The sequence below is a fragment of the Drosophila suzukii genome, chromosome 2L (assembly GCF_043229965.1).
Source record: "Drosophila suzukii chromosome 2L, CBGP_Dsuzu_IsoJpt1.0, whole genome shotgun sequence".
Lineage (NCBI taxonomy): Eukaryota > Metazoa > Arthropoda > Insecta > Diptera > Drosophilidae > Drosophila > Drosophila suzukii.
Genome location: NC_092080.1, coordinates 9,364,548 through 9,391,859, shown reverse-complemented (window position 1 = coordinate 9,391,859; position 27,312 = coordinate 9,364,548). Strand labels below are relative to the sequence as shown.

The 27,312-nt window shown below is 40.7% G+C and overlaps 4 protein-coding genes across 4 annotated transcripts; 2 read left to right on the top strand and 2 right to left on the bottom strand.

Annotated features, from left to right (window-relative positions):
- The first annotated feature begins 7,358 nt into the window (after window positions 1-7,358).
- On the top strand, window positions 7,359-9,675 carry LOC108021482 (insulin-like growth factor-binding protein complex acid labile subunit). The gene is made up of 4 exons (XM_017090224.4): window positions 7,359-8,246; window positions 8,322-8,915; window positions 8,975-9,172; window positions 9,488-9,675. Exons 1-4 carry the CDS (start codon window positions 7,401-7,403, stop codon window positions 9,539-9,541), a joined length of 1,692 nt encoding a protein of 563 aa, XP_016945713.4. The 5' UTR covers window positions 7,359-7,400; the 3' UTR covers window positions 9,542-9,675.
- On the bottom strand, window positions 9,567-12,198 carry hll (heimdall). Its single transcript, XM_017090223.4, has 2 exons — window positions 11,095-12,198; window positions 9,567-10,670 (listed from the first exon to the last, which is right to left on the bottom strand). Exons 1-2 carry the CDS (start codon window positions 12,162-12,164, stop codon window positions 9,695-9,697), a joined length of 2,046 nt encoding a protein of 681 aa, XP_016945712.3. The 5' UTR covers window positions 12,165-12,198; the 3' UTR covers window positions 9,567-9,694.
- A 6,622-nt stretch (window positions 12,199-18,820) lies between these two features.
- NimC3 (Nimrod C3) lies at window positions 18,821-20,051 on the top strand. Its single transcript, XM_017077021.4, has 2 exons — window positions 18,821-18,935; window positions 19,240-20,051. Exon 2 carries the CDS (start codon window positions 19,356-19,358, stop codon window positions 20,034-20,036), a length of 681 nt encoding a protein of 226 aa, XP_016932510.3. The 5' UTR covers window positions 18,821-18,935; window positions 19,240-19,355; the 3' UTR covers window positions 20,037-20,051.
- Window positions 20,052-20,227: 176 nt separating this feature from the next.
- On the bottom strand, window positions 20,228-26,768 carry bgm (acyl-CoA synthetase bubblegum family member 1). Its single transcript, XM_017090172.4, has 6 exons — window positions 26,589-26,768; window positions 24,316-24,563; window positions 23,889-24,234; window positions 22,592-23,091; window positions 20,904-21,495; window positions 20,228-20,843 (listed from the first exon to the last, which is right to left on the bottom strand). The coding sequence occupies exons 2-6, from the start codon at window positions 24,552-24,554 to the stop codon at window positions 20,520-20,522; spliced, it is 2,001 nt and encodes a 666-aa protein (XP_016945661.3). The 5' UTR covers window positions 24,555-24,563; window positions 26,589-26,768; the 3' UTR covers window positions 20,228-20,519.
- Window positions 26,769-27,312: the final 544 nt, after the last annotated feature.

The following is a 27,312-nucleotide window of genomic DNA, read 5'->3' as shown; positions in this document are numbered from 1 at the left end:
AACCAAACCGCGCACCAATCAATCGCCCCGAGTTGACCCATTTAACCGATGTCCATTCCATGCAAACCAATGTCCATTTGCCTCGGTCAAACCCAACCCAATCCCTTTAGATGTCTGCTCCACTTGGCAGCCCTGCTCAAATATTAATTCATATCAAGGTTTTGGCATTCATTTTCAATCCAATTCAGCCGCACCGCACCCGCCAATCTCTTTTCCCTTGGCCCAGTTGCATTTCGGTTGGCAGCGTGTAATGAAATTTAAGCAGAATGGTAAACAAAGTTGTGCAATAAAATCAACTAGCCGCAAATGAACTGCAATTTAGAGCGGAGACCGTGGAAAACTCAGCGTGAGAATAGCATGGCAAGGCTTTTATTTCAACACTACGGCAACTGGCTGATTTCACGAGCCATTTGCAAGACACCAATTTGCAGCGAGTGCAGCAAAGTGAAACCGGGTTGCATTTGTAGTGAAAGGAAAGGAAAGTGCCAAAAAAAAAGGATGCCGAAAAATCAAAGGACAGCAATTTCAGCGGAAAAGCACTTACACAAGGCCGCACAGGAACTCCATTTGAGGCTTTGGCCAAATTGACAGTTCCTGGGAATTTGCCGTGACACTCAATTGTTTCAATTTGCTGATCTGATTTTTCGATAATTTATGCAACTTGATTTCGTTTCTCACTTTCTGCTTATTCACTTTTCCAATTGATTTCGTGACTGTCAAATGAATTGTCGCCGGGCAAGGATTTCTCTCTCACTTTTTGGCTCTCTTAGCCGAAAACTGTGTCGAGGACATCGACACTTAAAAATAGTTTAGCCAATAATTGAGGGAAATTTAACTTGTTTGCTCGAAGCCTAGAGCAAATTAAAGAGAGAGACGCAGAGTGGTAAATATTTCAAAGACAGGAATTTTTCATTTCTAGATAAAATATCTCAAGGCAATTAGTTCCACATCTTTGATTTATTATTCAAAACTAAACAGGTATTAAAGAAAAATCAATCTTTATATGATAAGTTAGCTTTCTTTCTGTTGCCATTGCCACATTCCTTTAAAATATGTATACCGAAGGCATTAAAAAGAGGGAATGCCATAATTGCCATGGCACTTGATGTTCGAAGCTCATTTGGCATTTCATTTCGTTGCACATTATTCATTTCCCACTGAGTCAAACATGATAAATGACATGCGAAAGGAGGAAATTTATTGGCACTTCGATTGGCGATGCAGTTGCCATCGCGATTCAGTGCGCGATACTGATATCGGCTTATCAGCCAGGGAAAATGCTGAAAGAGAACTGCACAAGGACAAAGACTATCGGATTTTTAATCCGTATGAAGCAGCCGGAAGTTTAACCAACTGCAGCCACTTTCGCAGCGTGATACCTGTACGCGAATATGCCATTAAGCTCTTCAGTGCCACTCCCTTTCTCAGATTATACATATTCAAGGGGTAATATCCTTTTGCTAACTGATTTATGCGCACAAATGGAAGTTAATATTAAGCAAAAAAAAATCGGTAATTTGGGGTTTAAATGCTTTAATTATACAAATCAATAAAGGTACGAAATACGACTTAAGTAGGGTTGTTGACAATTGTTGAATAAAAATATCAATATATCAATATTTTTGTGTGAACTACATGTTTATAAAGTGAAATAGTTTTTGCCAATCATTAAAAATACGTTATTAATTTTTTTATATTTTATGATATTTTTGTTTTTTATATTGTGGAACAAAGTAGTATTTGTTTAAATTAAAAATATCAGAATTGTCAAATATATTGATATTTAGAAAAGAAATAGATAAAAAATGCATGTCTTTTTTAGAAACAAATGTCAATAGTACGAAATTTTTAAAGATATTCGGCCACACTATAAATTTAGTAAAAAATGTTCCACAGAGCATATCAGTTGTATAGTCTGTATAAGAAAGGGGAACTTTATCATAAACCCGTGTGAAGGCAGCTTGGGTAAACAAAATTAAATGACATTTATGGGCCAACCAATCGCTAAGGGTATTTAATTTGGCATCTCTTGATGCGGTATTTTAAGTGTTCGGTCATACTTTTCTCTGTTTGTACTCCGCCTGCTTCGTTCTGGTTGCTTTAATGCAATAATCCTTGAATGTCGGACGCACGAACGAGTTGATAACAATTTCAATTTTTATGACAAGTCAACTTTTCCATTTCGACCATCCAACGGCGAGCAGCCAGTTATCCGGCAACAACGTAAAGGCCAAACGAAACGAACTCAATCGTGCCGATGGCGAACAATAATAATAAGAGCAGCAACAATAATAACATGGCCGATTGCACCATTACCGCTCTGGAAACCCTTCTTCTCCTCCAATGGCCATTGCTTGCGCCCGCACTTTTCTCTATATATATATACACCGATATATATATATATAGACATGCAGTCTGCAGACGGAGCGTTATGATTTATTGGCATGCAACACGGCGTTCTCTGCCGGAAATGTGTGTGCAGTCAGCCATTTTGATGGGAGAAAGGCGTGGAGTGGGCGGAAGGACGGCTTTATTACGGCTGTTGCCACCGAGTAAGCTGAGATATCACTCAATTCGCCTTTTGCACACGACTGTCAACAAATTTGCATTACCATCGCTCTGCAATGGCGGCGTGGAACGCAGCTCACATTCCGAACTGTCTGGAACTTAATAATATTATGTATAGAGGGATATAGAGTTCGTCTATCTGAATATATCTAGAAAGGATTTTTGAGTAATAAAAAAAATATAATTATAAAATATATATACATTTTAGGTATCACGAGTTTTTCTAATCTAAAAAGCATATAATTATTTGCATCCTAAAAATAACTTTGATTAACACGACTAAATTTCCTCTTGGCTTTGATGCTATAATTTCCAGTGTGTTCACGATTAAATATATTTTTAGCCATACTTGAACCTCAACAACAAGTACAACTATTTTTCTTTCAGATCCATTTTCAAATATAAATTTGGGATTTTATTTTTTGGTGTTATTAGAGAAGGAATAAAATAGCCGTGAAGTATGCAATAGAAAAAATGATAAACATATAGAATATACTGGGGTCATAAAGTATGCAATAAAAAGTTTTCAACTAGGTAGTGCAAAGGATGTATACTGAAAGGTGGCAATCCTTTTCTCTCAGCATTCTTTTAGATATCCCCCATTTGCTGTTTATCGTTGGTGCCTTAGAAATCGCAGAACGCTGAATGGGGCTAAGTTTTTTATGTGCATCAATATACATTTTACACGACTTATCCCTGAAGTATTTTCTTTGGCACCCCGTATAAAATGGTATAAAAAAGATCTTTCCCAAATGTTTAAAGCATTTCTTTTGGTTTTAAAATGATTATTATTTTCTTATTCAGACAACTCCCAGGTTAGTTATTTGCATTTGTGACCGAGTTCTGAATTAAAACTTGCATGCACTCAATTCATATTCATTTTATTTTGGTATATGCCCAACTACCACCGCAAATCCCTAGAAAATTACGTCGATTATTCAATCATTTTGCCATCATCCAGTTTGCAAATCCTTTTTTAGCCGTTGCCTGGGATTGGACGGACACTGGCACTGATTTGTTGAAAGTTTCGTTGTCAGCAGCAATTAAAACAAACACCGCCCACTTTCCAGCGACTAAAAAGTGAACTAAAATTACGAGAGCTGTGCAGCAGGGCAAACAAAAACAGGGAATCGTGAAACAAAAACAAATTGAAGTTCGGCCTGGTCGGGCGACCACAAATGTAATGTTTGCACAGGCATGAAAAACCGGGATTGGAATAGGAACTAGGACTCGGTTCGGGGGAGCTCAAATGAAATTAAATACGAAATACGAAATGCATGGGGCCGGAAAAGCACCACTGGCCAGTTGGAAAAAATACATGTTAGTGTGTGGCTCGAAAGTCAGTCAGTTTTTGGAGCGATTTCAGGTCCGTGTCCCTGTTCCTGTCCTTATCCGTATCCGCATATGTGTCCGTACTCCTTTCTCCATTCTCCTTTCATTGTTGGCATGCCAAAATTTTAACTGCTCACCAAATAAATAAACACTGGCACATACACACAGCGAGGAGAAATTGTTGTGACTGCAGGCCCAGAAAGAAAACCCAAACTAAATGCAGTCTTCTGTTTCCGGTAATGAAAACTTTGGAACTCTCTCTGTGTTTTTTCGACTTTTTTGTTTACCCAGCTGGAGAAGAAAAGCGACAGAATAAGAAAATACGTGTTGGAAAAACTCTTTTCAAATTACCCCACAAAATTAGGTAGTAATAAGCTATAATATTCAATTTAATAGGTTAATTTTTGGTTAGCACACTTTTTCTGCTTTGAAAAAAGGAGAACATTTCTCTAAATTTCTCATAGTGCTCTGTTGCATTTGTTGTCCCAGTAAATAAGGCAAAAATTCTATTAAATGTGGAAAGCTAAAGAAATTCGGCTAGGGAACTGAGCTAAATTTTCGCTGACCCTTGTGTGGACTTTGCCAACCTTCAGAATTGCAGTTACAATGAGTCGAGGGTTACATAGAGTAAGTTGTACCAGGGACTTGCATTCCGGATGAGTCCTGTTTGGGAGTTTGGCAAAGAAAAGCCCGTAAACGTATATAAAGGACAATGCGCTTATTGAATTATTTAAAGAAATGAAAAAAATAGTCGAGGGGCTAGGAACCCACTGATTTCAGGCGAAATTTATGTGCAGTGTGTAGAGCGGTTGAGCGAAGCAATTAAAAATTAAACAACGGCTATGAAAAGTGAAGCACGAAAGGAATAAAAATCGTTTTAATCTTTCTGTAACCTTATACTTGGGAAGTGGTTTTGCTTTATTGAGTGGATAGATACTTTTTCCATGCAATTAATAATAACTGCTTTTTATTAACAGCTTGGGTATAAAATAAAGGGAAATGAAACTGCAAGGAAAGTGGTCGCAAAAATTGCTTTTTGTGCTACTTCGAGTAAAGTTTAATAAAATATATATGAATAACTTAAAAGTTAAAATGTATTCCCCTTTAAAAGTAATATAAGTAACAGCATTTAAAATTCGACAACAGTTTTCCAACAAATTGAATTTTCCTTTGCCATGAAAGTGACTTAAATTTAATCCATTCCAAAGACTTAATTTGTCATAAATATGATTCGTATAAGTAAATAATATGGCACTTTCGTGCTCATCGCATGAAAACGAAAGAAATCTGAGAGAGTCAAGAGCAGGCAAAAATGGAAGCAAATTTATTTTGCGGAACTAAATTGAAATAATTTTGGCAGCTGAAATATGTACGAAAATATTTTAATACCCATATATACACACTATAAAGTGGAGAGTCTCTGCAATAGAGCTGCGAGTCCCAGACTGACTGGCTGGCAAATAAAAACAGTTTGGTAAGTGTGTAGATATCCTCTCGGTTTTCCCCGACCTTCCTGAACTCCCAACCATCTGCAATGCCTTCTGGCAAATGTGTTGGCCGTCCTCTGTTTTCTGCCTTCTGCGTGCTCCAGCTGGCATTTGGCCAAGTCTTCGTAATTTCTTCTACTTTTTTATTGCATTGGCCAAAAAGGAAAATGCAGCTAAAGCGCCGAGAAGGCAAACAAACAAGCGGCAGACAAGGAGTACATATTAAATTTGTCATTTTAGCGCAAGGACCGAGTTTATATCTGCGGGGACATTGAAGTCAAAGTTCGCCGTTGTGGTAGTAAAATTTAAAACCGCATTTAGACAGGGAAATCGAATTTAAGTCGTTCTGGCAGAAAATAAAAGAAAAGTTTGGGAAAAGTGGCGAATAATTGTGGACGAACAGAGGCTGAGCCACTAGGCGTATACTCAATATTTAATCGACCTAAAATCGCCTAAAAGAATACTATGAAACACATTAAATGTTTAATAATTTAAAATGATTTGTGTTGAATTGCACTTTACTTATTCCATAATGTCTGCAGATAAACTCAATTTATCAATGGCTTTCCCACATGCAGTTCCTGACTTAATTTGCCTTGTATTATCTCTGGTTAATTCTGCTTTATAGGTATCGACATGTATATATGATACAAGATATTGCTGAGGCAATCATTTAGGATTTTGCTTTGCTTGTCGTTATAGTATTATTTTACCTAAACGCAATCAATTTGTCTTCATTTACGGCCTAGTTGACCATCTTCTTTGTTGACCATACCATTCGCAGTGCAATCACATTGTGATGGCATTGAGATTGTTTCAGGATTGCACTCAGGTTCGATTGCTAAGCCTTCTGCATTCACTATCCAGGACCTTTCCATTCAATTTCAGTTCGGACGCCAACTGAAACAACATCATTTCTGGGCCAGACTCAACGTTTGCATTAATAATCATCGCAATAGTGTGGCAACAGGCGAATTTGTATAGTCATAATCGTTTTATTTGGGGGTTTCTGGTTTTGTTCAATATCTGTTTCTGAACATTTCTGTGCGCTGCAGAGCTTGTTGTGGCTTTTCTGCTGTGGCTAGCCCCTTCTCTCGGACTTTCACCATCCCCCAAACCAATTTTCACTCCAATTCCTCATGTGCATTCATACACAATTTCGTGATGCCGTCAAAATCAGCAAATAGGATAGAGTAAATGTTGAAATGCAGGTAAAACACAAATAAACCAAACCAAAATCGACCCGCAGAGGTAAAAAGAGAGTGAGAAGAAGCCAAGAGATTTCAACTGTGCAGTTGCATATTTTAATTGAAATATGCATGTGTGCTTGCACAAAAGCGCTTTATGAAATTTCCCATTCCTACCGCGATGCCATTCAATTATATCATATCAAATCATATTATACATTTCAGTTTTTTGTTAAATGTGTAATATGATCCGCATTCAAAGTTACTTAAACACTTTTTTTTAAGTATTTTGAAAAGACAAATACTAAAAAAATTGATTTTGTTGGATTATTGCGCTATCAGCATGATAACAACAAAATATATCATAATATTTATTTTCCGAAATATAAAATCCAAATCATCACTTGTTCTTGTTTTCAAATTTTAGTTTAATATTTTTCTGTGAACAATGCAATTGAATTTCGTAATCATAGAAATGAAAAATAAGGTCAACCACAATTTGTTTAACATACCTTGCACAAAATCACACTTTTTATCAGCGAGATAAATTCAGGTATCTAAATGGCCCTAACCTATAATAATGCCGATTATAATAGATAATTAGCTTATGCATTTTGCGAGTTCTTGAAACAGTAGCCGAGCTTTTTTCACCGTTGACTGAAAGGTAGGCAAATATTTTCGCTTAGCAAACGACGGCTAGTTGATCAACTGATTACCTATCTTGACGAGTTGTCGGCTGGCCCCGCGAGCTGCTGCAATAAGATAAGGGCTGTAGTTACAGATTCCCAGATCCGTGGGGTTAGTCTGCGGCGAATTGTGCCACGCGATGTACCCCCGTTTAGTTGGTCTCCTGTTGCTGATCCTTAGCTTCAAGCAAAGGGTATATTGCCTGCAGTTAAGCAACTGCAATAATACCGAGGTGACCTTGTTACGGGACACGGAGTTCCTGACATCACTCACCCTGAGCAACTGCAGCCTGCCGCATCTGGAAAATGCCTTTTTTGTGCGTTTCGATCATCTGCTCCATCTGGAGCTGCAATACAGTGGTCTAAGTGATTTGGATGACTTTTCACTCAACGGTCTGAGCAAACTACAATCTCTTTCCCTCTGCCACAACAATCTGAGCACCCTGCGATCCTGGTCCAGTGAACCCTTAGGCGCCCTAACCAACTTGGACTTGAGCCACAATGGATTCAGGAAGCTGAGGGCCAAGAGTTTTCAACTATATCCCCAGCTGCAAACACTTGACTTGCAAGGCAACCAGATCAGTCAAATCGAGGAGGATTCCTTTAATGGATTGTCCCATTTGAAGCATCTTCACCTGAATGGAAATAAGCTGCAGCACATCGATGGCAACTTTTTCCGCGGCCTTCATCGTCTCTCCAGTCTAACACTTCATCATAATCTTATTAAGGGCATCGAGATGGAATCCTTTGAAAGCAATACCCATCTTCGTAGCCTGCGTCTAGATCAAAATCTTCTGACCAGTCTTCAGTTTCTCAGCCAACGAGGATTGGCCCGACTGGTTCACTTGAATTTATCGAATAATCTAGTGCAAAAACTGGAGCCTCTGGGTTTTTCCAAAAACTTTGAACTCCAGGACCTGGACTTAAGTTACAATAACCTTACCAATCTAAGTAAGGAAGCTTTATCGGGGTTGGATTCATTGGAGGTGAGTTAATTAGTATAATATTTTTATTTGGCTCTAAATATAGGATTGTAATCTATTATTTTTTGTCCAAAACAGCGCCTCAACATAAGTCACAATCAAGTGGAAGTATTAGATACTGAAAGTTTGGGGACTCTTGTTGCCCTTCTTCAAATTGATCTGAGCTCTAATCGACTGACCACACTGCCTGAGAAATTATTCGATGCCAACACTCAGCTGGAAGAGATTATCCTTGCTAATAACCAAATAAGACAGTTGTCCTCTGAGATGTTGTTCAATCAAAACCATTTGAGATATATCGAATTGGCCGGAAATGCACTGGATGATGCTGATTTCCTGCAAAAATTGTCTCCGTCCCTCAACCGTCTCTCTCTCTATGTGGATCTTAGTTCTAATCGTCTAAATTCGGTTGGTCTTAGCAGTCTGCTTCACTTTAGATACCTAAATTTGGCGGATAATAACTGGAGCTGCGCCTGGTTGGTGGAGAACTTGGTTAGAAAACTGCCAGCCTCTGTCAACTTTGTTCGTCCTTGGAGGGTAATTAACGACTGGAGTGAAAATATTACCAATATTGAGGGCATAGACTGCACTGAGGGCGGAAGTAATCGATCAATTATATTACTAGATGTGAGTAAGGTTCCTCAAGAAAAGACAGACAATTGCGAGTGTGTGGTAAGTGAAGTTCAACTGATACAAGATCTTACAAAATTTTAAATTACTTTTTTGTTTAGCCAACATATGATGAGTCCAATCCCTCGCCACCTCCTCTTACCTGGCCCAAGATACCCACAGATCGATTTGATTCGCGATCAGTGATCATCTGGATGCTGGTGGCCATCGCAATGGCTTTCGCAGGACTTCGTTGGCTGCGAAGTTTCGTGGATCGCAATGAGAAACGTAAACTCGGGACAAAGGAGCTGAATAATATGGTTTGTTAAGAACTTAAAAAACTTCGACGTCTTTAATAACAAAATACAAAACAAAATAAATAATGTTCATTAATTAGAATACTAGATGAACCAATGTACCATAACTGAAGAAAACATTTTGTTTAAAATACTTCTTAGAAGTTTCTTAAAATTCCAGCGTTATAAAAATAATTTTAAAAATTATGAAACAAATTTACCTGTTCTAGGGCAACTAAGTTTTATTATTAATTAGCTTGTCCATAATCAGATGCAATAATAATTAACAACCGATTGGCTTGACTTTTTCCATTATCAATAACCCCTTGTTTATTTCAGTGCGTCAGCAAAATTCAGTGGCAGCCGGTCCGAAACGATCACGAGAGATCCTAATCTCTTTTTAAAAATAAAATTCACATCGGTTTAATAACAAATATATTTAGTTTCAACTTGGTGTCTTAAAATATAAGAAAAATGTGTGTCAATAATGATTTCAATGTAATAAAATATATACTTAGGCTATGAAATCCACTTTGTAGTTTAAGTTTACTTGTACAGACGCTCTATGACTTGGGCATATTTGGCGTGGACAATGTTTCGCCGGATCTTAAGGGTGGGACCAAGTTCTCCGGTTGCCAGAGAGAATTCGTGGGGAATGAGGGCGAACTTCTGGACCTTTTGGGCACTCGAGATGGCATGTTTGTTGGCTCGCTTAATACCCTCCTCGATGGCCTCCAGAAGCTTGGGTTCGGCGGTGATCTCGAGGGCGGCCGCTTGAGCGGCTGTGTCGTTGGGGAGTTGCAGATCAGAGGGGATATTAAGGAGTTCGGAGAGACGGGTCTCATGGATACCCAAGTCCCGCAGCCACTCTATTGTCTCCTCCCGCAGGGCGTCCTGGGGAATTCCTGTCTTGCCATCAAACTTGGTCTTCAGGGACAGCAAGACAGTCAGATATTTGCGATGATCCCCGATAAGCAGTACATTGCTCACACAGGGAAGCTCCTTCTTGACCAGATCCTCGATGTGCACCGGGGGAATATTCTCCCCGCCGGCGGTGATGATCAGCTCCTTCAGTCGACCGGAGATCACCAGATTTCCCTTGGGATCGAGGTAGCCCAAGTCACCGGAATGCAGCCACCCATCCTCCTTGACCGTCTCCTCAGTCTTCTCCGGCAGTCCCAAGTAGCCCATGAATATGCTGCGACCCCGCATTAGGATCTCCCCCTGGCCATTGCAGTCGGGTTCCTGGATCTTCAGAGAAAGTCCCTCGCACGCTTTGCCCGAACTGTATAAATTGTTGATCTGCACATTCAGGGTGACGGCACCGCCGGTTTCAGACATTCCGTAGCACTCGCCCAGGGGCATGTCCAAACCGAGGAAAAACTTCTTCATTTCCTCGGAGGTTGGAGCTCCGCCGGTCAGAAAAACACGGCAGTTGTCCAGACCGATCATCTCACGTATGGGCTTTATGATGCGAGAAGCAAGCCAGTATTTGGTATTGCCATAAATGGAAGGAGATTTCCTGAAAAAAAATATAATAATTCAAAATATAACATATAAATAATTTACTTGAAAATGTTTAACTATGGTTTGGGTTAAACTATTGTATCTAGTTTTATTATTATATTTTTAAAGGGTATACAGTATATTTTTAATTTCAAAATCTCTTTCTAGAATTTATATTTTATTTTTTATTATATTATATTTTGAGTGAAGTCTAAGTATTAACATTTGTTTAATTCGAATTGGTATAAAATAGTCAAAAGTTAGGACCGGAACAGGCTTGAATATGTTTTAGGTAGGGTAATGAAAAGGAAAGTATTTTATAAGAAAACATTAAAAATAATGTTTCGCACGTAATAAGTAAATTCCAGGCTCAATATATTGTTGTAAAAATATTATCAATAACATTTTGAAGAAACATATTGTAGATTATCACAACTCACCCCGCAATCAGCGTTATCTGGTGTTCAGCCACAGCAGCTCTAGCCCGCGCCTCGAGTAATCTGGAATAGGGTCTCGCCTTGGCCTCCGCGGCCACAAGACGCTCCTGAAGTTTCTCGAAGACGCGTGGAACTCCAAACATTTTCGTCGGCCTCGCCTTTCTAAAGGTCCTGATCAGCGTTCCCTTGAGTGCGTCCTTGTCCGCAAATGTAACACATCCGGCGTGGGTTAGGCTCAGGAAAACGTCGAAAATCTGGGCAGCCACATGACTCAGGGGCAGATAACTCACAAAACTCTCCTTGCCGATTTGCACATCCTGAAGTCTTTCTGTTGCTGATTTTGTATCGAACACAAGGTTGTCGTGGGACAGCATCACTGCCTTGGGCATACCCACGGTTCCCGAAGTGAAGATCAACATGGCACACTCATTGGCACGGATCCTGCTCTCCCTGGCCACCAGTTCCTCTCGCAGTTCGTTGGAGAAGGTTCTCTCCTGCAGCTTCTGCCAGCTGAAGTATTCCGGTTCCTGGTCGACGAAGGCTTCAAAGGGTCCGTGCAACTGGATCACCGCCTTGAGGCGAGGCAGTCGATCCTTGATTGCCCTCAACTTGGCCATCTGCTGGGCATCATCCACCACGCAAACGGAGGCTTCTCCGGTGGATAGAACGTGGTAAACGGCCTCCGCTGAGTTGCTCGGATATATTCCGGCCACAACAGCTCCAGCTCTTAAGGTGCCAAACTCCGCAAAGAACCATTCAGGACAGTTAAAGGCCAGAATGCCCACCGAACTGCGTTCCTCGACTCCAACGCCCAGGAGCATCAGTGCCGTCTGCTCCACTCTCTCCTGGTACTCGCTATAAGTCAGAGTGGTCCAACCATCTACTCCTGATCCTGGGGTCTCCCATACCAAGGCGGGCAGATCCGCATAATTCTCACAGGCTTCCCTGAAGAACTGGGGAATTGTCTGCGGCTCGACCGTTTTCGTAAAGGATCCTGGCTCGTCCAGGCGCAGTTTGACCGCCTCGTGGAGCGAGGTACTCGTATAGCTCGTAGCTGGCTTGAGGTCGTACATGCTGAAGGTGATCGCGACGAATAAACTCGCCCGAGTTTAGACCACTGATATTTATGCCATCGCCTCCAGATGCTGATAAGCCCGAACATATGTAAGTAGCTGGGAGCGAAGCCGGAGATTCCATCCCAGGCACTGTGGTTTGACCAATTCTGCGGGTCTTTGGAATTTTAAGAACATAAAATACGCAAAGAAAGGCGGCTAGCCAAGGATATACTTAATAATATTAATATACCAACATTTGTAAATTGCTCTAGCTACTTTTTGTCCGAAAATTGTCATAATCTTAAAGTATTACTATCTACGAACATGAATATTTTCAATAAAAAACAAACGAACTATTTTGTAAAAAATCGTCAATCAATATATTCAAACCACAGTGCTCAGAAGCAATAAATAGGTTACTAGCGTTGACAATCGCTTAAGCCACAACGATTAGTAAAGAGCTCTTGTCTGTCATTTGAAATCCATTGGTTGACCCTTAGACACGTGATGGGGATTTGTGGTTGGATCAGTCTTTGACTGATAAGAGAAAAAGTCTGAGTCTGTCGCACTTTGGGGCAACAAACCAATAGAACAGATGCCGAATATTGTTATCAGTATACAGTCTCAAAAACTGGTAATTTTTTATTTGTTATGGAAACAAGATTTTCATCGATTTTGTGGGTACAAAGGTCTCTAAGAGAGCTAGTATGAGATTATGTTCTTAAGTACTAAAAACATAATTGAAAATCGACAAGCAATAAAACTAAAAGTTTTAACTCATGCTATGGACTTGAAACATCTGTCAATACATATATGTATAATATATATTTGCTAGAGTAACCTTGGTTCTTAAAATGATGCGTGTCAACATTTTGTTAGTACTACCTTGTATGGTATTTGTTAGGGAATGAAAAATCCTTTAAAAAACCATTTTAGTTTTTATGCAATGGTTTTCCAATTCCTATACAAACCTGACCTTCGACAACCGAGGGTTACTTTGGGTCAGGTAGTTTCAGTACATAATTGTCCCAGCTAGGTAAGTGGGTTACCCGTTCAGGGCGATACACACATGAAAACACCCATACGACCCGTGACCAGGTCTTGCAACTGTGTGGGAAACATGGTTTTACGGCCGGTAATCCCCCCTCCAGAACCCGTACTCCCCAGTTGGTCAGTCGGGCGCATTAGACGTATTCCATGTACACACATATACGCACTTGGTCACATATGAAGAGGGAGAGAAAAAACTTTCACACACAGGCCAGCTGAAAAACAGAAAATCGCAGTCGAGTTCCCCCTGGCCTAACATTTCTGGGCGCCTGTTCGTCGAACAGTCATTTTTTGTACAAATTTATAATTTATTGTTTAATTTATTTTATTGCTAAGTGTCAAAAAGGCCCGCCAGTACTCACATACACTGAGAATCATGCACCATATGCAATGGCTTTCGTAGGAATGGGCGATAAAACGAAAATATTATTAACTCAACTGTAATTGTTGCAATTTTCAGCTTATCTTTTGTTATGCTCGCAACAACAACATTATTATGAAATTATTTACCAAAGAACAGCAGCCCATGAATCGGTAACAAGTGCACCCATTGTCAGTGGGCCTTACGACGCCACTGGGGGAAGTGTACGGGGCTTTATTGCATCAAAACTACAACACAAATAGTTGCAATATGCTGTTTTCCCTGCTCGTATTTTTTATTCCACTCGCAACTATATAAATATATATATATATAGATGTATTTTTCGAGTGTGAGTGCGGTATGTGTAACGGTACATGGGATTTATATCAACTAATGCCGGGAAGGAATAAAAATTCGAGTATGTGTTTTTATATGCGGGTAGTGGTTTGGCGAAGGGGTGCCAAATCAGATGTAATCGTATGTGGGGGATATGGTGCAAACATGACATAGGCACAGGCATCTGGGAAAGAAAAAGCCCATTTCGAATGCCAGTTGGCAATAAAGCTAGGAATAAAATGGTTATTGTCGATACATTCCATTCTGCTAGGGTGGCTTAGAAGGCAGGTCTTGAAGACTGTTTCCAGAGGCATTTCAAGTTCATATCTCTGGGTGCTTATAGAACTGAATAATGTAATTCGGCCATACTAAAAAGTAATGATTTACCTATCAATACTTTTATTAAACATTTTAAAATTTTATATTATATAACATGATGTATGTGATATATTATTTATTATTATACTACTGACTGAAAAATTTATTTTTAGTTTTATAACCTTTAAACAAAATCTAAATATTGTATCAAAACATAGTCTAACATTTTTATTTTCATAATTAATACGATACCTTCTAAAGGGAATAGTTTCCCATAGTCGGTGCACTCGACTTAAGCGTCCACTATCCATTATCTAACGCACATTAGGCGTATTAAGTGAAAAGATGGTCCAGCCCAATTAGGGTGGCACATTGATTCGCACGACCATTTGTCTCTAAATCGGGACATTGACGAGCACACACACATGAATGTACATGAGTGAATGAACGAATGGTCGGGCGCACTTGGCGGATACGTACTGAATGTGATTTGCCCATATCTTCGGCTGTGGTCATGGATGGACTATATTAATATGCGAACCCTCGAACGTTCATCCGATCGGCAACCCAGTATGTGTAACAATATGTTCTGTACATATTTACACCGCCCATCGAGTGACCTAATGTCCGGGCAGGGGGCGTGGCTGGGTGGGGCGATGGGGTGGCGCATGTCTGGCACTTTTGTAGATTTGTTTGTGTACATATAGATATAGCGAAAACACCCGGCGCACAGCATTGATTAGCAGGCGTGAAAGAGCCGAGCCAAAGCAAAAAGTTCATGCGAGCAAAGCAACAGCAAGAGCAACAATAACAACTAGCAGCAAACAAACAAGTACACACAACAATAAGGAAACACATTCGTGCACATACAAGAGCAATACACTCACACAAACACATATCCGCAGGGGCGGGGCGGGGGGTTCGGAAAGGGGGCGGCAGAGATAAACAGCATTTATATTCATGTACCACCAGCAGCAACAACAACAGCAAGAGCAGACATAAAAAGCGAAACGAAAATCAAATAACATGTGTACACTGTACATATTGACAAACAAGCGGACGGGCGACATACATCCATACCAACGAACCAGTACAACTATGTATAATGTACATACATACGTACATACGTCCCCATGCAACTCATTCAAACTCATTTCTATACCAGCTATACACTCATATGTATACTCATACTCGGGGCCCAGGCCTCTCTCTTTCTCGCTCTCCCCGATTCTGGTTCTATATCTATATCTTCGACCCTCCATCGGAACCCACTGGCCAGCCGCATAAGTAGCAATTACAATGGCAACCGGTATTTAAAACTGTTTTTAATTCCCGCATTAGCACGAAATTGAGATGATGTCGAACCAAAGATCGAAGGCAAGGTGACGAACTCGTCGCAAGATACAGACTATGCGATACTCACTACTTTGGGATATGTTATTAAATATTCTAACGTAAATAAATAAAAAATTGTCTGATTTCAAGGTCAAATTTTTAGGATAAATTGGTTGATACAGAGAAATAAATATAAAAGATTAGACGTGGAAATTTTTTTTTTTCGAATTCGAAAATTCAAAACTTTTGGTTTTGCTAACAAATCTCCCTACAAAACGTCGTGGGGTGATATATAAGATCATTCACAATTAAATATGAATAAATATATGTAGTAAACATAAAAGTCCGACGTTGGCCCCATTATTGATTCTGTCGTATGCAGAGTCACAAGTTCAGCCTATGTGCATTTGACTGATAAGATACAGAAGCTAATCGGTTCCACTGCACCGGGCAATGCATTTACTCAGATACAGTCCATGTAACAGTCATCATTACTGTCACTATCATCGATTTTACTCGTCAGGTTATCAGCAATCATCCACGCACCGATAGCGGAGTTCCTTTCGATTTTCTGTCGTCATTGTTGATCAGTGGAAAATTCTTAGGTCACTTCTAGAATCAATAGAGTTGATAGCTGTAAAGCAGAGATTGTGTAGGGTTCTCGATCATGGAAAGTGAACGATGACTGACGTATTTTCAGCAAATGGAGCAGAACGCTTTTCCTCGATGTCTGATTGCAATATTAAATATTAAGATTGACAGGCAGAACATATTTGTTCTGCGGTGGAACAGATATTTACTTTTAACCTAGTCCGTTACCAAAAAAACGAACTTCTTATGTATATAGTAAGTTTGGAAAATCAGGTCAGAATATTTTTAGTATATCAACACAATAATTATTTAAAAAAATATTAATGTTTTATTTTTATTAATATGGCACAGTCGCAAAAAATACTTAACTCTTATGTAAAAAAAAGGTTTTTTTCTTTTGCAGATTTTAAATTGCTTGAAAATGGGAACACGGCTGATCAGTCGAGGGTGTGTCTGCTTTTTCCAACCGCTTCTGTGCGACACACCTGCCTCAATTTTCTGGGGGCGACTGTTTGTGAATCGCTCTAAACGCCGCCAGCCGATAATCACAAAAAATGATGTTGTTGTTCCTTGGAGGTTGTTGTTTTTGCTGGACCGCCGACTGCGACGTCGGCAGAGACGCTGACTGCGAGTGATGGCGTGCCGGTGAGCAATTTCCATGAGCGCTACGTCATCACCGCCGGCATACAACAACACACATGCTGATTGGCATGCGAACAGGTCGCACTGCCTACACACAATTACATATGTTGTACATACTCACATGTTCATACACGGAGAAAAATGTAAGTGTGTTCATCAAATATTTAAAAATTATTTATTAAGGAGGAAATAAATCAGTTCATATAATTCATCAAAAATCAAATTTATAGAATTATTTTATTTAAATTACTTCCCACCATTTTAAGGCTCCATATTTTTTTTTCTTTTTTTTCTAAATTAATTAATTTAATTTTTTTTTCTAAGTTAAGTTTAAAATTATAATTTTTAGTTTCAAAGTAGCTGTACTTATTTGAAAATTCTCTCCAAGATAGTAATCAGTTACTTCAAGTTAATCTAATGTTTGTTTAAGCTCCATTGAAAAAGCACTTGGGAATTATAATTCTCGTACACAAAAGGAGCAAAATAGGAGAAGTACCTCAAGATTCCCACGTAGGGAATATCTAACATTGCTTTCCTGAAACTATAAACACATACATTTGTTACTGAAATTATACATTGTTATTTTCGGTGTAGCTTTACGTATTTGAATACTCTCTACGGCGTCACCTATTACATTTCAGTTTCATTCCATTTCTGGTTTTGGCTTTCGTGCTGCCCCTGCTATTGCTCATTACACACACACACACACACGTTGGCGAATGTAGATAGACGACGGGTATGGTATGTAAACATGTGTATGTTACATACCTACGAATTTGTGAGAACGTCGCCCGTTACCGTTTTAGCTTTCATGGGGTAACATTAACCGCCCCTCCCCTCCCCCTCCCCCTCGCCCCACCACCCCATAACTACACAATGCCGTCGCAGCAACAACAACATCGGAGCATTGCACACCACACACATGCCGCTCTGCTCTTTCGGCCTGCTAATCGTTTCTGCTCGCCTGCTGGCTGCTTATGTTTATTTGTATATATCGAGCAACACAAACGCACAAAGCTCATATGCAAAACCCGCCCGGCACATACAACTCTACCTCCACAATACCCGTATAGCCGTACACCCCGTACACCCGTATACCCGCCGCCAGAAAGCATCCGCATCCACATCCATCAGAGCTCGGCTAACAAACGAACACGTGTCTGGTTGCCTAGTCCGTCTTGCAGTCGGGTTGTATGTTGTCCACTTGGAAAAATAATATGATGGTCTAAATATATGATATGATATGATATATTAGATCTAAATAAATGAAAAACAATAGTTGCTATCCTGATCTGACAAAATTATATCATCGTTGGTGCCTTAAGCTGAATTCATCAATGTAAATGCTTACATACGAGTATACGGATGGTTATTTTTAGAAAACCTCTTGAGGAGTTACAAGATAAGATTCTCTATCTATATACTTAAAGCCAAATTGGACGATATTTTCTTTTTTTTATTGATTTTTTGTAACACTTTATTTTAAGTGTGAGTACAAACGTTTTTACAATCTTACACCGATAGCTGTAAGAGAATGTTAGCATACGACCAAGTATGCCTAAATTTAGAACCAGTTGAGGAAACCCATTTGCTCAGCTGATTTTGTGTAGATGGGTGTATAGAGGGGAACAGTTATATACCCAACTTAGTTAGGCTATAAATTGAACCAAGTGCTTGTGATACCCAACTTAGTTAGGCTATAAATTGAACCAAGCGATATAACTTTTAATAGAAAGTATCTATGCATATATAGAAAATAGAAAAATACTTTGATACCAGTAAAAATCATAGATGTATTATTATTTGACGGTTTACCGATTCCTACAGGTTACATGTTAATATACTGTTTTTATGATACCAACCCAAAGGAACGACCCAAAATACCCATTTCCCCATAATATTTGATTTAAATATATGCAACGTGTTGCATCGATCGGTTGGTATGAAACAAGCCCCAACCAAATCCCCACATTCCCCACTCTGATGCAACCAAAGCCAACATACTCGAACCAAGGCAACTCTACACTCTCCAAACGGTCGTCTCGGTACATTTCCAATGCTATTGATAAGGACGTCGGGCGATGCAAAAATAAATAATAATAAGAGACCGACAGACTGACTTATCGTACGACCAAAGACTGCGAAAGGCCCGAAGTGTAAGATGATGCACACCTAAAAAAAACTATAAGCATTTTTAGCTTGAACCCAAATTTTCAAATGATTTCAAAGATGAATTTATAAACTTAGACTAGGGAAACATTAAATATTTCAAAATTTTTTAGAAATTTAGAAATTACTTGTAAGTTTAGTAACTGTGTTAAATTATAATTCATTTACCAAGCAGTTCTGTGCTAATCCTTTTTGGTTTTAATGGCAATGTGGTATCATGACCAATTTTTCTAAAAACAAAAACCATTTTCAAATACTATTGTTATTTTTAAAACTCCTATTTTCTCCAAGTGAGCAATAACAAAAGAATCGGATTGGCTTTCTTTTTAATCGGCGGCGACTGCGTTTAGTGCACTTGCGGCGACGTACGCACAATCTTGAGCCCAGCCCGAAGTGAAGACCCATCAATGCTGCTCCAAGTGCTGTATCCTGTGCTGGCCGTCGTCCTGATGGTGTTGGAGGTTGAAGGCCTGGCCATCACCAATGGCCATTGCCAGAAGAACATCAGTGTGAAGTACCAGGTGCCGGTGGCCAAGACCCGCATGGCGGCTCCTCTAAACTCCAGCCACCCAGTCGACCTGGATAGCTATGTGGTGTTCGAGGAGCGGGTGCGTTGGGACAACATCCAGGTGTGCTGTCCTGGATACCGCACCATTCTATTCGGTTTCTGTGAGCCCGTCTGCCAGGAGGCGTGTCCCGCCCACAGCTACTGTGCGGAGCCGGACCGCTGTCACTGCCAGCGGGGCTACGAGCCGTCGCACCACCATACCACCCACCGACCCAGTGGCCACCAGCTCGTCTGTCGGCCAGTCTGCCAGGGCGGTTGTCCGGAGCACAGCCACTGTGTGGCCCACAACGAGTGCGAGTGCTGGCCGGGATTCAAGGACGCGAGCAGCTGGTTCAGCCTGAGCCTGCGCTGCGAGCGGGTGCAGTGCGGCCATGAGCAGCGATTCGATCCGGGACGAAGGGCCTGCGTCCAGATCGAGATGAGCATGGAGGAGCTGATGCAGCGCGTCGCCGAGCGACTGGCCAAGGGTCTGGAGACGGAAGCGGAAACTACCACTGAGCCGGAGTCCCTTGAGCCATAGGCTATGGAGGTGGGAACCCATATTTCTTAATCGAATCTAAAGCTCCCATCCTTACCCATCTGTCATGTATCAAACTGTCTAATAAAGTGAATTTATAAAATAATAAAAGATCCTATATTAACATTCATCTTGGATTAAATACCCTTTTTAGTATTTTATTAAAACCCACACTAAAAATTTCCAATTAAAAATCTAGTTACAAAATTTATTGTTGCTCTTCAGACAATAAACAATTTTCCTTTGTTCAGTTGGTAGAACCCAATAGCGTATACAAAATAAAACTTAGTTACTAGTTTAAAGATCTCTGGACCTAATCGGAGGCAAGCAAATGTCTAACTAGGCATTCGGGCCTAGTTGCTCTAAGTATAATATCCAACAGTTAGCATCAGCCTATATCCTATAAAAATTGGCACTCAATTGGCTTGAAAGTCCGGTAAATTCAAATTCACATTAAAGCTGAGGTTAGTTCTCCCGTTTCGAAGTCTAGGCATAAAGTTTCTCGATCTCATCGGCATACATTTTGGAGACAACGTTTCGCTTGACCTTCAGGGTGGGTCCCAGTTCGCCGGTGGGAATGGAGAAGTCATGCGGCAGAATGGTGAACTTCTGAACTTTCTGGGCATTGGAAATGGACTGTTTGTTGGCCCGCTTGATGGCATCCTCGATGGACTTCCACACCTTGGGGCAGGGTCCTGCGGCAAGGATCTCAGACACAGTCTTGTGCTCTACGCCCAGCGACTTTACCCACACGGAGGACTCGTGGCTCAGCTCGTCCAGCGGTTCACCGGACTCCTTGTCCAGTTCGGTCTGCAAAATGGATGTGATTAGTTGAGGATATTCAGAATTATTATGTCATTGAGAACCCACCTTAATGGTGATCAGCACAGTGAGGTATTTGCGTTGCTCGCCCACCAAGAAGGCATTGGAAATGGCATCCAGCTCCTTCTTGATCGTGTTCTCGATGTGCACGGGCGGAATGTTCTCGCCGCCGGCGGTGATGATGATCTCCTTGGAACGTCCCGTCAGGGAAATATATCCCTTGTCATCCACATATCCCAAGTCACCGGAATGCAGCCAGCAGTCGTCGTCCAGCGACTCCTCGGTCTTCTCCTTGTTGTCGATGTAGCCCATGAAGACGTGGCGTCCACGGATGCACAGCTCTCCGTGGCCATTGGCGTCCTTGTTGATGAACTTGGACTCGCAGCCGGGCAGGGTTTTGCCGATGGTATTCAGGTTCACAGAGTCGGAGAGGCAGATGGAATGGCAGCCCGCCGTCTCCGACATTCCGAAGGCATCCACAATCTTGAGGTCCAGGCTGAGGAAGTACTTCTTCGTCTCCGGCGACATGGGAGCTGCGGCACTGGCCAGCGTCAGCACTCGATCGAAGCCCAGGGCCTGCTTTACCTTGGACATGATGAGCGACTTGGCAATCTTGTACCGGAATCCCCCGGAGCTCTTGCTGCCAGAAGTTGGGGGCAAAAAGTTTAATTAGCTTTGTTGACTGATGAGTTTTGTTGAAGGTTGGGGAGGTGGGGATGATGGGATGGGTGGTGTTTGCGAATTAGGTGCACTTCGATAAACAAGGTACATAAGCTGATTGTGCAAATGGAAATATGCAATAATGGAAATGACCACTAATTAGATAGCTGCCTTCTTTATGTGTTTTATGCACTGTTTTGCCATTATTGAACAATAGCTGCAGGCGTATTGGATAAAATATGAACAAATGTAAGCCCCTTTTTTAATAATATTATAAGATCTGAAACACATAAGTGCTATATTGGTAGTTAAACGTCAAGGACTCCCTCGTATCGCTTCGAATTTCGCCCAATTAAGTCTCATTTTGGTTTGGTTTTGGACCGCTTGATGGGTTTCGTTATGCTTCAATCACTGCTCAAGTATTTGCACTTAGGAAAACCTCCCCTCCTAGTTTCACATATGCCATACTCCCGCCCCTATTCATCTGCTTTTACTTAAGAGGACGTGCCCGCATGGCGTGTCCTGGCTTGGCTCCTGGTCCTGGTCCTGTTCCTCCTGCATTTGCTATTTGGTAAATGCCAGCAGCAGCCTTAGCAGCGGGAGCTGCCGGCGTGTTCCACGTGACGTATGAGTAATGTTGTTGTCAGTGATTTTCGCTTAAACCAGAGCAAGGAGCGCTGCCGGCCCTGCATAATTTAGCGGGCACCAAAACACGGCACACACGTACACAGAAAAAAATTGTATAGTTAAAGCTTAGTCTGAATATATTAACAGAATCAATTTAAAAGGATTTTGTTCCAGAGGCTATCAAGTTTTGTAGGTATTTTTAATTTTCCCAAATTTTTTTTTTACTTTTTTAGATAGTTATTTTTTTCTGTGCACTTAAAGCATTTGCTCCCTGGCTAGAAAGCTGGCCGAAAAGCCGGCCGAGACATGAAAAATGCAGGAATGGGAGTTGGGAATGGTATTCTGTCGTTGCAGCCACTTTAACTGTGCATCCTTTTTGCATAATTTATGCGCACACAAAGTCGGAGTTGAAGCATTTGAAGTGGAGGCCTCATTGGGGGAATACTTACCCTTGACTCACCATGTAGTGCTTCAGCGTGATGCCCTTGGCCCAGCTGGCTAGCATTTTCTTCAGGCTGCCGCTGGAGCTGGCCACGGCCACCATTCGCTCCTGGAACTTCTCGTAGACACGCGGCACGCCCATGAATCGCGTGGGTCGCGCATCCTGCAGCGACTTCACCAGCGTTCCCTTCAGCGCATCCTTGTCGGCAAACCAAATGCAACCGGCCACAAAGGCGCAGGTGTAGATGTCGACCGTCTGGGCGGCCACGTGCGACAGCGGAAGGTAGGAGACGATCGACTCCGCCCCCACCACCACCCGGTCCATGGACTTGACAATGCCGCGCACATCGAAGGTGATGTTGTCGTGGGAGAGCATCACGCCCTTGGGCATGCCCACCGTTCCGGAGGTGTAGACCAGGCAGCAGCACTCGTTTATCGCCACGTTCTCCAGCCGGGTCTTGTACTGGTCCTCCACGTCGCTCACGTTCATCGACTCAATCTCCGCCCACTGAGGATGGTAAAAAAGATACATTTAAGTTATTAGATTTTAAAAAATTTGTATTGGGATTTTTCAAAATATTTAATGTTTAAGAAATGTTCCAGGTTCTAATTACGTTTCAGGTATAGACTGAAATAATAAAGAACTATACTACTGACTATACTCTTTTACCGGTCAAAAATGTATTACATTGGCACCTCATTTTAGCTTACAAAATTTAAAATAAGCTAAGAGCTCACAGAAACTTGGGTATAAAATTAAAATAATTATGTTATTTGAAAATTCCTACAAAGTCTGCAAGGAATTTATTTTTATTTACCATAGATAGCCAAATACTTATATTTCATGCAATTTAGTAATCTAAAGATACAGGTTTATAAATTTAAGTTACCAAATGATTAGTTAAGTTGTTTTAAAAAATATTGATTGAGAACTTTCCCTATACTTAATTTTTTATAAATGTTCCTAATATTTCTTAGCCTAAACACTAAAGAACTATTTTCACTATTACTGTATCCATTAACGCTTTCTACCTTTAAACGGAATTAAGCCCATTACATTTGGACTATACCATTTTCCAAATTTTAAAACGAAACAAAGCCCATTTTTTAAAAATACAAATAATAATACTGTTATAAAAGAAGTCTGTAAGGAACACATTTTTACTCATGATAGTGAGCTAAATTCTTATGATTTCTTTTAGTTGATTCAACAAATTTGTTGTAGGTTTAAAAATGAAGGTTTCAAAATTATTTGTTTATTTGTATTCACTGACTGCAGATTAGCTCATTAAAGTCTCCACTCACCCTATAGTAGCCATCCTCCTTCTTGAGGTAGGGTGCATATGGCTCCTGGATCTGGATGGCGGCCTTGAGATTGGGCAGCTTGTCGCGGATGGCGTGGATCTTGTCCATCTGCTTGGCGTCATCCACGACCACGATCTGGGCATGTGAGCTCTCCAGGACGTGCTGCACTGCATCGGCGGAGTTGGTGGTGTAGATGCCGGCGATAATGCCGCGCGCGTGGATGGCGCCCATGGCCGAGTAGAACCACTCGGCGCAGTTGAAGGCCAGCACGCCCACCGAGTGGTGCTCCTCCAGGCCGAGCTTGATGAAGGCCTTGGCCACCTGGTGCACCTTCTCCTCGTACTGTCTGCGGGTGGTAATCCAGTTGGCGTTAAGTGAATCGGGCACAAATTGGCAATTGGCCAGCGATTCGATTAGCGGTACTCACTTGTAGGTGACAGTGTGATATCCGTTCTTGCCGTTCTTGGTTCGCAGGGCGGGATATTCGCCATAATTGTTCACCGTGCGCTTCAGCAGGCCGGGCACTGAGATGGGCTCCTCGGCCCCGATTCCCTCCTTGGCCATACGAATCTTGACGGCATCTTGACGGTTGGTGGTGCGATAAACATCCGACTGCCTTAGGCGATTGGGGCCAGGACGATTGTAGAGCGCGTCGGTCGCGGACATGGTGAGAGTCTGAAATTGAGGAACCAAGCATTAATCACTGTGCATAAAATTACTATTTTTTATTTAACAGATTAATTTCACATCACTTTTAAGTTGGCGTGACTATTACTCTTGGGTGTCTAATTAAGTTTGAGATAATCATAACAAAATTTTTAATTACTTAATTCATTTAACAACATGTTTCTATAAATTTATTACTGTTAACACAATTTCGTACAGTTTCTATTGTACCAGATTCGTTTTATGAATTATAAATTATTTTATATTATTTTATTTTATTATATTATTTTAGTTCAGGAAGCCAAATATCTTTTACGAAGCACGAATGTTAATCCAACTGTATGGAAATTCCCTTATCAACTGGAATCATACGATCTATGACTAAAGTACATGCGTTTAGCTCATATTTATCACCATTCAAGATAAGACTCACACTTTAGTGGGGCTATGTCAAGGCTTCCGTTTGAAGGGGTCTCTTATCATACACCTAGAACTTGGCACCTGATATTAAGCCGGTAACTTGTAACAATGTCAAGGTAAAATACATGTTTTTAAACGATTTTGAAAATGCAGACGATATTTATCAAATGGCTAGGTCTTAGCCATAAAATAGCAATTACGTTAGCTTAGTTGGCCGACATTCTCCCTAATTATGTTATAATAACTTATCATGTTGTCCCTTATCAGAAGTCGCTGCTTTTCTACAGTGTTTAGTTCTTTGAATGAGTTTCATTTTCGTGGTACAAAGGCCAAGAGTCGTAATTCTTGATATCTACAATAATGTCTGCTTGTTTAACTTTCCAGCTTTCCGTTTTTTATTAATCAATAAATTCTGGTAAGTGATAAGACCCAAAAGAAGCAAAGAACTTAACAGCTGACATAATAGTCAGCTGAGTCCAAAGGGTCACAAAATAAATTACCGTCTATGATTGAAGGAAAGTTATAATAATTAGTTATATTTTATTAAGATTTCGCCGATGATTGATTGGCACAAACAGCGTACATGATTGACGGCTAAATTGTGCTGTAAGTCGTGAATTGACTCACATGGAAAGACCCCAAGGGCAAAACATTATCAGGTTAATGGAAGTGCGTCTTGCCCAATTTATATGGGAGGTACCTCAGACATTAACATAGTTTACTTGAAAATCATAAAACACCGACAAATAAATAGCAGTCTGCTGATAATAATTCAAAGTACTCAAAGAGGCGCACGCAATACGGGCATGAAAATGAGTGAGTTATTTTTTCTACAAATTATAATTCTATAACACGGAAAATAAGATAAGTATTTAAATGAAATATACTTAAAACATATACACGTATGGCTATTATTTTTATTTTTTATGATTTTCATGGCCTAAACCGGTAACTGCCTTATTCGTCAATTTCTAAAAGTATTAAAAGCTCAGACAATTTTTATTTGCCATAAATAGTATGTTCTTATGATTCAAAGTGTGCTGAACGCAAAACAAATGATATGTGGTAGGAACTACATATAAAAACCGGCTTTTCGATAAGAGAGAACGCCGAGACATTTGTCATCGCGTAATGATCGGGGTGGAAATGTTGGGTGGGCAAATTAAAAGAACTACGCACTCGGAACATTTCGTGCCCCACAGAAAGTGGGTATAAAAACAAAACTGATAATAGGCCACAGCATCTAAAAATATTTGGCAACTATTTGATGGTTGCGCTCTCCAAACGAAAGACATTTCGAAAGTATAGACCCGAGAGAAGACCATGATCTGAAAATGGAGAACATAAAAGCTAACGTGCGACCGCGATGTAAAAGAGGCTCGATCGAGGGCAAGGTGAAAAAGAAATTGGGGAATTCGTGCGGCGAATTCAGATCTGTGCGATCGGTGAGCGAAATCAGGCGATGACAATGAACCCACCGAAAAAGTGCACTGACCCAGAATTTAGATTTAGACAATACGAATCTCACGTGTTGCCCGGAAGTCACGAACTATTCACTTAAAGCGTTCAATTGTTCTGTAGATTTCACTCTATTGTGTCCCCTTTCAAACTTACATAATTAAATAGATTGGTATTTATGGAGTTCTCGATATTGATTCTTTGGTCACGCAAATCGATTTCCGTCTATTTTCTATATATTCCCACTCTTTCGCTCGAGACACGACAGCACACACGACCGATTTCAGCGAAGGCAAAGCGTGAACTGAACACCGTTCAGGATCGGATGCTATTGAAAAGTCTCTGCTCGCCGGGGCCTCCGATCGCTCTGCCGGCGTCTGCGTTGGCGTCAATGTCGATATGGGTGCTACCTGGTACCCCCTTATCAGCAGCATGCGATCGGCGTACTCGCTCTAACTAAGTGCGAGTACCACCACATCTTTCTATTGCTGCGACAATAATAAGTTCTAATCAGTGGGGCGTGGTGGGAACCTTCCAATGAATACAATACAAGTCCCGGGATCTAGGGACTTTTAAACATAGGGGTGGTTTTAGTGACGTTACGATAAGAGTGGTTCTTAGTAATATAACCGATAATGAAATGGTATGCCATTTTTGACGATAAAAATTTTCTATTTAATTTTAAGTATGTAATTAATTTATTTTACTTTGAGTTATATATTTAAAACTCAGCTGCTATGACAAATCATTCCGGCATCCATAATAATTGTAAAGCCTGGGACGAAATATTATAGAAATGGATTTTTTCAAACGAGTTACACAGACATTCCTCAAATGAAAAAACTGCTCTAACGATCCGACTGATAACCTTAGGAATCTG